The sequence below is a fragment of the Calliphora vicina genome, chromosome 5 (assembly GCF_958450345.1).
Source record: "Calliphora vicina chromosome 5, idCalVici1.1, whole genome shotgun sequence".
Classification (NCBI taxonomy): domain Eukaryota; kingdom Metazoa; phylum Arthropoda; class Insecta; order Diptera; family Calliphoridae; genus Calliphora; species Calliphora vicina.
Window position 1 is genome coordinate 101,198,401 of NC_088784.1, and position 12,311 is coordinate 101,210,711.

The 12,311-nt window shown below is 31.2% G+C and overlaps 1 protein-coding gene across 1 annotated transcript; it reads left to right on the plus strand.

The window, feature by feature from the left end:
- Positions 1-319: 319 nt before the first annotated feature.
- On the plus strand, positions 320-4,147 carry LOC135961506 (uncharacterized). Its single transcript, XM_065513006.1, has 2 exons — positions 320-830; positions 3,805-4,147. The coding sequence occupies exons 1-2, from the start codon at positions 320-322 to the stop codon at positions 4,113-4,115; spliced, it is 822 nt and encodes a 273-aa protein (XP_065369078.1). The 3' UTR covers positions 4,116-4,147.
- Positions 4,148-12,311: the final 8,164 nt, after the last annotated feature.

Sequence of the window (12,311 nt, forward strand, 5' to 3'; positions counted from 1 at the left end):
AACTAAAGGCAAATCTATACTGAGCAACGGAAATTCTATGGCATCAAGAGAAATTACTTTTGAAAATTTAAATGATTTTGGTAGTTATAAAATAAAAAATGCAATTTGGCCAAAACAACAACAAGAGCAGCAACAACAACAACAACAAAAACAACAACAGAATCTTGTAAAAACCAATGGCAATAATGACAATGACATAAACCAACGACGTCATAGTTTGCAACAGTTTGTAGTTGTTCGTAGAGCTGTTGGCGGTGATGGGGGTGACAAACAATCACCCTCAATGGCAAATATCCGTTACAAACCAATACCAATCATTATGGAAAATCATTTTAAAGCCAAAGATCCAAGAACAACTAAAAAGTCAAAGGGTTTCTTCAATGACGCCAATGCAATTCTAAAAGTTAAAGGGGACAACGATAGCGAAGGCGATGTAAACGATTTAAAAGAAAATTTATTTCCGTTAAAGGATGACAACACCTTAAATGTAAATGACGATGACGATGGCAATACTTCGGATGGAGATGATGATAATAGTGATGCTGCTGCCGCTCAAGATAAAAATGGTATTGCTAACAGCAACGGAAACGGAAATGAAAATTTAAATTATGCTGACAATAACGAACTAAATACTAATTACCTGATGGCTCAAAGTACTGACAATGACCATAATAGGGATACTGATGACAAGTCACAACAACAACAACAGCTACAACAATATTCCCATTTCCATAAAAGGCCGCTGACAAGGAAGAACATCAATAAGCCATATGATAAACGTGCTAAACCATCAGTTGGACATACACCATTTTTGCCAGCTGTTAGTGGAGGTAATTGTATAAATTAAACGGAAGTAAATTATGTTTTCCTAATTTCCTAGATTATTGAGATATGTAAGGATCATAATTCACATTGTAATTCACATTTTATAATTAGCTTTATGTGTGAATTACAAGATTAATTACTTATGTTATGTTGAAATATGGAAATACTGGTGCACAGTGGTAATAAATCTGAATCTTCTAATCGCTTGCCAAATAATATATGAATAAATTTGTAACCTACCTGTTAGAATACAAGATGAAATACAATGTGTCCAAGTCGATCCACTCTGGTGAAGAAAATTTGTACAGCTTGAAACTTGTACAAATATGGACAGATTTCAATGAATTAAACTTTGTTATAAAGCAAGTTTGGGAATATGAATAAATTCCTTTTTATTTCACTAACCCCCATTCTCACAAAGTATAGTTATGTTTTAACCTAAAGTTAAACTGACAGTTTTCATCCAAAATTTATTTTAATCGACAGTATAACAGGTTGTCAAGATAAAATATTATCTGGTATAGTCTCCATTTATTAGTATTATTGCTTCGTTATGACAAAATTGTTAGTAGTTGCTACAATTGTCAAATTTGATTGCGTCAATGAAATTTGAGAGTGTAGACCGCAAATTGCCATAAGTAACAATCCATTGCGCAATGATTGCTTTACTGATTGCCTGAGCAATTATTGCTAAGCAATTGTTTAATTGTTTTTCAAATTTTTTTTTTCGAAATTGTATTTTAATTTCTTTTAAAAAAAGTTTTTTCCAAATTTTTTTTTAGTTTTTTCCAAATTTTTTTTTGGAAAAAAATTTATGACAAAAAAATTTTTTTATGAAAAAAAATTCGGGTTAAAAAATATTTTTCCCGATTTTGACCCATTGTAGGTCCAACTTACTATATATAGCCTTATCTACATCGTTGCAATGGACTTTGAAATATCTATCATTAGATATCCATATTGTCTATATTAATGACATAGTAATCCAGATATAGATAAAAAAATAGGTAAAAAATCGAGGTTGTCCCGGTTTTTTGCTCATATCTCCGTTATTTATGGACGGATTTTGCTGATTTTAAATAGCAAAGTTCTCGAAAGCATGTCTGACAGAATTATTGAAGATTTGGATCCCGAAGATATTTGGGGTCTTCAGAAAATTGATTTCAACAGACAGACAGACGGACATGGCTTAATCGACTCCACTATCTATAAGGATCCAGAATATATATACTTTATAGGGTCGGAAATGAAAAATGTAGAAATTACAAACTTAATGACAAGCTTATAAATACCCTTCTCACGAAGGTGAAGGGTATAACAAAGAAATTAGTGAAAAAAATCATTCAACACAAAATATAAGCAAAATACACATAAATTTTCAATAGAACTTCTCGCGTTGTGTTGTTCTGCTGACGTTATTGCTACGTGGAGACCTAGGGTGATAACAAACGTCATTAATTGTTATGATAAATATTTGTCAAGTAAAGACAGGGGGTAAGTTAACACATAACAAGACTTTGTGTTAATGGGGGGGGACTTTATATTGTTTTTCGCAAATATCTTCGGTAACAATTGTTCAAATATTTTCCTTATAATAGCCTCTTATTTCCAAATAAATTAAAGTTTTTTTTTGGCAATATGTAAATTTAATAGTCGTGAAAAATAATCAAAGTCAAACTCTTTAATTGAGTATAAAAAACATTAAAATTTTCCAAAAATTGAGCTTTAAATTTCAATTTTTAAAAATTTGAAAATTCTATTAGTCATTCATCGCACACCCACTAAGACGATCTATTGGGTGTATGTATGACTTAAAAATACAGGATTTACAATAGATGGCGTATCTTTTGAACGCTGTTTTTGTTTTCAATACTTTATATGTCATTTTGAAGGGTATATATGGGGCATTTCATGTCAAGTGAACCAACTTTTGAAATCGATGTCTTTCGATGAATTTGCACCAAGGTTAGTTCAATTCAGTAGCAATTCAGACACAATTTTTCAACATGATCGGTCCAGTACTCTCAGAGTTAAAGGTCAAAATTTGACATTTTCGCCAAGCAGGTTTTTTTTCTTATCCATGTAACTTATTACTATTGTTCTTAGCAAAATGTGTCCTAAATAGCTCTTTCTTCAATCTTCCCAAAAAAATATTAAAAAAAATAAAAAATTCTTAATATTTTTTTCTGAAAATGGGCCCCCTTTATTTCTTAAAATAAAGCTTATATATTTTCCCTGAGGACCTATTTGGTCGCTTAGTGGGATGCGAGTTCGATATCTATCAAAATAAATGTTTTGTAACTCAACACATAAAATTTTTTAATTTTTTTTTTGCAAAATCCAAAACATTGTTGACTTTTTTTTCTAAATGGTCCTTTTTTTTAAAAAAAAATGTTCCTCAAAAGAAATCTTAGGTCTTTTCCTTTAAGACCTTAGTGGGATGCGAGTTTGATATCTATCAAAATAAATATATTGTAACTTAAGACATACAATTTTTAACTTTATTTTTGCATAATCTAACTTTTTTTTCAAAAGAAAGCTTAGTTCCATTCCTTTAAGATATTTTTGGTTCCTTAGTGAGATGCGAGTGGGATATCGTTGGTTAGGGCATTCATATAGAAATATCCCTCTTCTATACCAAAGACTTTTAAAAACTTTTTTTTAAAGAATTGGGGGATTCAATGTCCTAAAATATTATAATAGTTTAAACAAATTCTTGTTGTGCTTCAAACAAAAAAAGTGTTATTTTATGACAAAATAATAAACATAGTGCAAAAAGTTTTATTAGTTTAGAACTTTTTTGTTTGAAACACAACAAAATTTAGTTTAAACTATCATAATATAATAGGACATTATGACAATATGACCTAATAGCAGACCATTTGAATCCCCCAAATATTTTGTTCAACCAATTAATACAAAAAAATATTAATTTTTTATGTAATTTTTTTAAATATTTCTTCTCTCTCCTTCTTATAGGTGCCATGACAAATTTGGGTAAATTTTTTCGCGATCTCTCCAAAAATGTCCACGTCAGCGAACAATATCAATGGGATGCCGATGAGCAGAAACTACTCGAGGGTGATCCGAATTTTGGCAATATAAAACATCATCTTACCAAACCAAATGCTGCAACAGATCAACAAACTGCAGAATGGATTAAGGCCATACGTTTCTATAGACCATCACAGAAGATACGTTCATTGGTGGCCATGAATCCACATGGTCAATGGGATCATAGCTCACAGTTTATAGATCCCAACTACATGTGGGTGGGTTTGGGTAAATAACAGATTACAACTGATGACACAAACATAATGAAATATAAATGTTAAATTATTAATTAAATTATATTTATTTTGTTTTTGTAAATTAACAACGAATGCAATCGATGTCGTTTTTATATATACTATATACCTAAGGACATAATATTTAGATGAAAAAAAAACAAACCTTAAACCTCAATCATAAAGTTTTGTGCTGTTTTATGTGGTTGAATTTTGAATGTAAATTAAATATTAAATAACGTATTATGTAGTATTAACTCATGGAATAATAAAATATTCAAATTAGAGAAAATTACAAAAAAAAAATGTATTCATTTACCTTTTTCGATGTACATATTCATTTATTTAATGGGAGTTTCCGTCAGAGTACCAAAAAATATTCATTCATTTATCACTCACTAGCATAGTATGCGCTACTTTTGCTAGCGTATACTATTTTGATATTAAAATAAAAGTATATGAATGAACAATTAAAAAATCTTAACTTACCAAATTATTTGATTAGCAAATAACGTTTGTACACAATTTTCAAAATATTTAATCGTCCTATTCCATCTGATTCCGATTTAATTTTAGATCGATTGTTATAGAAAGTTCAAAAAATACCATTAGAATATAGAAAAAGTACCAAGAAGCAGCCAATTGTGAATTCCCACTCACATGGGTCCATATAAGCTTTACTTTATGTTTCTAGGTTCATTGGTGAAGAAATTACAAAAAGTACCATACGAATAAAGAAAAAGTACCAAAAAGACTATGGTCTTATATACGTTGTTGCAAAGGTCTTTGAAATATCTATCATTAGATATCCATATTGTCCATACTAATGAGTATGGAGTTTTTTGAATAGAAAAAATGAGAAAAAGGAAAAAACTCCCGTGGAATTTTTATTCATAATTGGGCTGATAAATTATATTTACAAATGTTGTACTAAAAAATATCTTAATATCATTCTGTATTTTTTTTTTTAAATAGACAGAACATTTCTTTAATTTAACTGATATGGATTTATTATCAGATATAAGGATTCCATTCTCTCATAGCCATATATGATTTGTTTAATCTTTCTAGGTAAATTATTACAGAAAATTAAAAAAGGTCTCTCTTTTCGGTACTTTTATTCCATTAAGCTCCCAATCCTTGATTCTAAATTTGTTATAGATAAGTTAAAAGGCATCGTTAGAAGAAAATATAACAATTTCCATTTACCATCTTGAACAATGTACCAAAATGTTCACCCAAATTTAATTAATTGTCGTATGTCTGGAGGAGTCAATGTTTAAAATTTTATCAAAATTGTCTTATAGGTTTGAATTCAATTTATTTTTTGGGTTTACTAAAGTGATAGACAAATATTTATCATAACAATTAACGAAATTTTTTGTCAAAACAAAGTTGTCTGAGCAAAAGCACTAACCTCCATTAACACGAAGCCTGGTTATGCGATAACTAATAGTTATACTGTCGGTTAAAATTATTTTTGTATGAAAACTGTCAGTATAACTATTAGTTAACACATAATCAGACTTCGTGTTACTGGGGGTAACAATTTTGTCATAAGGAAGCAATGATACTAATTAATGGGGACTATATAAGATAATTTTTTATCTTGACAACCATTTTGACGTTTATCATGACACAAATTTATCAGGTATAGTCATAGAGTAAAGGTTCGAATGTCTACTCTGTATTTTAAAAGTTTTTTTTGTATCTGTATTGGTTTATAAGATATTAATATATCCCTTCTTAATGGATATATGCGGTGAGAGGGGAATCTACTACCAAAATGACTATAACTTCAGGCGTTTAAATGAAAACGGTTTTTCTTAGACGATTACAGAAATGGCTAACATTAAAAATAATAATGAAACTAAAGTTAAGTAATTAAAGTTTTTACTGGACAAAAAAGTCCAATAAAAAATATCATGTTCTCTATCTACGATCTGTCACTTTTAACACTCTCTTGCTCTCTCGTTACAAGTTTTTAAAAGTAAACGAACGGAATCCCGTAAATTCCAGTGATAATTTGTACAAATTATTACAAATTATCAAGTACGCGAACACAACTATTTCTGTAAATTATTCACCTAAGCGAATTTATATAAGGTATACTCGTCCCTACAATAATCCAAAAACAACATACACTTTGTTTTTATCCAATCTGTCAAAAAACACAAGTAAGATGAATTCAATATTGAAGAGGAATTTAGCACAAAACTAGCGTAATTATATTTTTTTGCTTCATTTCATGTGGAGGATGTTAAAATATTCGATGATGATTTCAAACGCGTGGAGAAACAGAAGAAATTAAATAAAACAACAGTAAATAGTGGACGCATTAAAAACACTCAAATATAAACACCCACATATATATGGCGCGCACCAACCCATACATATACAAGTAAGAAAGTATGGTCGGTCAAGCCCGACCATATAATACCCTACACTAAGTAAAAGAGCAAAAAAATTTTTCTTTTAAAATTTCAATAATTTATATTTTTGAGTGATTTTCGGAAGTGGGGTTATATGGGGGCTATGACCAATTATGGACCGATCACCATGAAATTAGGTCATGTGATTTATGTCTATATTAAAGTTAACTATGTTGAATTTTGTGTGTTTACCAACATTTTTAAGCGATTTATGCACGTTAAAGTGATTTTCGGAAGCGGGTCTATATGGGAGCTATGACTAATTATGGACCGATCGTAACAAAATTTGGTGACATGAATTTTATGTATATAAAACTTATTTGGAGCGGAATTTGTGGAGATACATATATAAATTAAACATTTATGACCGATAAAGTCCAATTTCGGGAGGACATTCGTATGGGGGCTAGGTGAAATAGTGGACCGATTTCAGCCAGTTTCAATAGGCTTGGTCCTTGAGCCGAAAAAATAATATGTACCAAATTTGATCGAAATATCTTCAAAATTGCGACCTGTACTCTGCGCACAAGGTTTACATGGACAGCCAGCCAGCCAGCCAGCCAGCCAGCCAGCCAGCCAGCCAGCCAGCCAACCAGACGGACGGACGGACGGACGGACGGACATCGCTTAATCGACTCAGAAAGTGATTCTAAGTCGATCGGTATACTTTAAGGTGGGTGTTAGACTAATATTTTTGGGCGTTACAAACATCTGCACAAACGCATAATACCCTCCCCACTATGGTGGTGTAGGGTATAAAAAGACAGTTTGGATAACACAGCTGATGTATGATCAGCTGGGCTAATGAGTACACCTTATATGAATTCGACTTGATTATTCACAAATGAAAGAACACTAGTATTCGAAAATGAAAAGCAAAAAGTGTTTATCATTCTGTATGTATACATAAATGAACGAATTTGAACGCATAGATACATGAAGAAAATAATTTTGTTTTGCTTACATAGTTGTGGCATGAGATATTGAGAACAGAACAAATTTAATTTTATAACTGAATAAAAAACGTTTGTTTAACAATGCCTAAAAGAATTTTTGATTTTGAAAAATATGCATGGTACGATGAAACTTCAAATAAAAGCATTTGCGTAATAGAAACGTGCAAAAAGGAGCTAAGTGGCAAATTAAAATCTAATATAAAAAGGCATTACAAACTCGTTCACAAGCAAGACATTGAAAGTGATTATGAGAGTGATAGCGGTGAAGATGTACAATATAAAAAAAGAAAGTTAAATAAAACAATAAAATTAAGGACCACAATGGATAAGGATAATTTTCTGAAATGTTGTGTGGGATTGGTAACAAAGAAAAATATTCCAGTTGGGATATTTGATGATCAGGAGTGCTTTAAGCAACTAATTGCACCATATGAAGAGCAGTTTAATATCAATTTGAACTCGAGCAATATTGGTGTAATTTTACAAGAAGCTAGTGACTGCATAAAAGCTGAGATAAGTGCTTTAATAAAAAATAAAATGATTTGCTTAAAGATAGACACTGCCAGCCGAATGGAAAGGAATGTGCTTGGTATCAACATTCAATACATTAAGGATTTCAAAATATGTATGAACACAATTGGTAAGTTAACAAAATCGTGCACTTTGTGACAATCAATTTCATACAAATAAGATAAAAAACACGAAAATTCGCATTAACTTGCCAACTTAAAAAAGATATCAAAGTCTAATACACTAAACACATTGAAGACAGCAGGCTACCAACTGCAATATGTCAAAAATAAAATACACACATTTACATGAAGACGATTCTTATGACGACAGCACAGCTACACGACAACTCGACTGCTTTTGCCGCTGCAGCCGAATTAGAATATTTTCTATTTCTGTCAACTACAAAACAGAATAGTGTTGCTAATATAACAAGAAATGTAAATCAAATTAGTGCTTAAAAAATATATATTTTTTTACTTAGTTAAGAGAAGTTTCTGATAACCATATTCAAATAAATTAATAACAGGTACATAAATTATTACCACATATATATTTTTACTCAAAATAATTGTTTAAATCTTAATTACTTTGGAATTTTGTACGGTTATTTTTTTATTAAAGTAAAAATTTAAATTGACACCACTGAATTATAGATCAACTGTTTACTTTGAAGCTGTCGTCTTTAAAAGAATTCAGCAGCTGCCGCACGACTGCAACTGCAGCCAGCAGCATTTGCGTTCGTGTAGCCCGCTGTCTTCAATGTGTTTAATGCATAACATTGAATAAAAATTGGTAAAACTTTAAGGGCACTGCTATACGTTCAATATATATTGACCGCGATCCAGTATCGCGATATTGATTGAACGTATAGCATGTAGTATTGATGGATCGCGATCCAAATCGCAGAATAACCTCATTTTGCGTGATCCATTTCAATGGATCGCGATCCAAATATCACAATATATATTGAACGTGTCCTAAGGGCTCTTAGGCCTAAGAGCAGTGCCTTAATTGCACTGCTACACGTTCAATATATATTGACCGCGATCCAGTATCGCGATATTTATAGTGCCCTTAGGCACTGCTACACGTTCAATATATATATTTGGATCGCGATCCATTGTAATGGATCACACAAAATTAGGTTATTCTGCGATTTGGATCGCGATCCATCAATACTGCATGCTACACGTTCAATAAATATCACGATACTGGATCGCGGTCAATATACATATATTGAACGTGTAGCAGTGCCTAAGAGCCCTTAAGGCACTGCTACACGTTCAATATATATAGACCGCGATCCAGTATCGCGATATTTATTGTATTGCAGTATTCACGGATCGCGATCCAAATCGCAGAATAACCTAATTTTGCTTGATCCATTGCAATGGATCGCGATCCAAATATCACAATATATATTGAACGTGTAGCAGTGCCCTTAAAAACGACAAGAACTTTCAATAAATTCTTTGTGTTAACAAGTTTTTGCGACTTCCTATATTTCCGATTCCTTCCGAGTTTTTGTTAAATTTCGTTCGTGAAATATTTGGCATCTATAGGTATAGTAGAAATAACAAAACATCATACAGCTGCCAATTTGAAAGAAGAAATGCTTAAATGCCTTAAAGAATACAATATTGAAATGCGCCAGATATACACAAATACAACTGACAATGGAGCCAATGTATTGAAGGTGTCGCGATTACTGCAAGAAATTAAACAAGAAAACGTAGAAGAGGAGGATATTCACGTTGCAGGGTCTAATCAAATTGAGTCAAATCTCGAATCAATTTGGTCCATTGTACAATGCCCTGCTCATACAATACAATTAGCAGCCAATGATGTAATAAAAACACTTACAACAGAAATCGAAGAATGTAGAAAAATAGCTGAATATTTACGGACTTCAGTAAGATCGTCAAATGACGAAATAACTTTACCATGTTTAGATGGAACAAGATGGAAATCTACATATGATATGCTTAATAAAATACTTTCGCATAAAGAGTATATTGAAGACTTGGATAGTCTAAAAAGCATTTTTGACATAAACTGGCCATTTATCCAAAACTTCATAAAGGCATTTGCGCCTTTGGCAAAATTCACGATGAAACTGCAAACAGAACAATATATATTGGGAGACTTTTTTCGAGATTGGCTAACATGTGAGTTGGAATTGGAAGAGTTAGTTATTATAAATACATATGCAGCAGCACTACTTAGTGCGATGAGGACTAGAAAAGAAAAATTTTTAAAGAATGATGTATTTGCAGCTGCCATATATCTAGATCCGAGATTCAGTTTTAATGGTTCGCCTTTCCTAACTAATGATCTAATGCAAAGAGCAATGGTATGTAAATCATTTCAACGAAAAAGCAAATCGTCCTATTTAAGAACCGGTTCAATTGATTGATAACTGTAATGACAATTCCAATTGTTTCTACATAGTCGAAAAATTCGTAAACTTAGCTAATCTGATTAAAACTAATAAATTACATGTTGATTTTTATTTCTAAGATAGGGCGGTTTGCAGTTTGTGTGACGATATATGTGAGACATTTCAAATGTTCTATATGATACTAAGTAATTTTTTTTATTTTTATTTAAGGACCACTTGCTTGTCGTATACGAAATGGTTTACAAATTGACAAACACTTCAAATGAGCATGAAATGTTAGATTATTCCAATTTGCCAAGTTTCACTTTCCAAGACAACACTCCCGCTTCAACATCAGATGCATACAATTTATTAGATCAGCACGTTCAGTCTTTAATGAGCGCACAAAACTTATTTTCACAAACCTATACAGCAAATATTAAACAGAAATTATTGATGCTTTGTGAAGGAGAAAGAGCTTTATTCAATACAAATGTGCTTGAATATTGGAATAAATCATGTGACAATGATAAGGATATGAAACAAATTCTAGAGACCGTACTGGCTGTACCAGCTACTCAGGTTTCATTGGAGCGTTCATTTAGTGCGTTGTCTACAATATTAACAAATCTAAAATCAAAACTTTTCAAAAAGTCTCTTTATAATTTACTAATAACAAAACTTAATTATGAGCTCTTAAATTATTCAAATTTTGATATTGAAAATAATATAATAGCAAATGATTTTGATTCTGTAAATGAATGAATATTTAAGGCCATCAGCGCAAAAGTGGTGTAACTACAAACTATTTACTTATGTAGTTGTATGTTCAACTTACACCACTTTTGCTACATACATTACTTTGTTATAGTATGCTCTGTGCAAAAACGATTTTTTTCAGCTCCATCTGCTTTGAATACCAAAAGCTAGCTAACGCCACTTTCGTAATGATAGTTGGTAATTAAGGACTTAACATCAGAAAAGCAACCAAAAAAATATTGTGGGCTACACTACTTTTGCACTGATGTCCTTATATGTAAATATGTATGTATACAAAATTTGTTTAGTTTTAATAAAAATTGGTATGAAACCTACTCATTTAATTTTCAAGTTTTTTTTATATTTAGATAATTTCATACAAATGGGTCTTTTCGGCAAAGCTACGCAGTATTTAAGGTATTTGCCATACTTATATAAAAAACAAGTAAGAGAGCTATATTCGGCTGTGCCGAATCTTATATACCCTTCACCAAATTATATGTACTTCAAAATAAAAAGTTATTTTTTAATTTTTTGGAAAAAACTGTTATTCGAATTGTTTTTTTTTTAAATTTAAATTTTTTTTTTTAAATTTTTTTTTTATTCGGGTTAAAAAATATTTTTTCCTATTTTGACCCATTGTAGGTCCAACTTACTATGGTCTTATATACGTTATTGCCATATATCCATATTGTATGTATTAATGACTTAGTAATCCAGATATAGGTCAAAAATCCAGGTTGTCCTGGTTTTTTCCTTATATCTCAGCCATTTGTGGAATGATTTTAAATAGCAACCGAGCCGGAAAAATTCTGGAGATATTGATGTATGAATCGTGTAAGTTTTTGGGTCGGTAAATTATATTGTGGTGGTGAAGGGTATAATTAGGAGGAATGCAATAGGTGATTTGACTGACTATCAATTTTGTTAGCATTGACCAAATTATTTCTCAAATCGCACGATTTGTTAAAAATTTATTTAAGAAATAGTAAAATGTCAAAAAACATTCAAAGCCGTTTTTCGATATGTAGTTATTCACCCCTATTATGTATATCGTTGTCGATATTAAGTCACGTCGACGGCGCTAAAATGGTATTTGCGAAGTCAATATCGATAACAATTGTTAACTATTGACAGCAATTTGAAATTTTCTAAGACG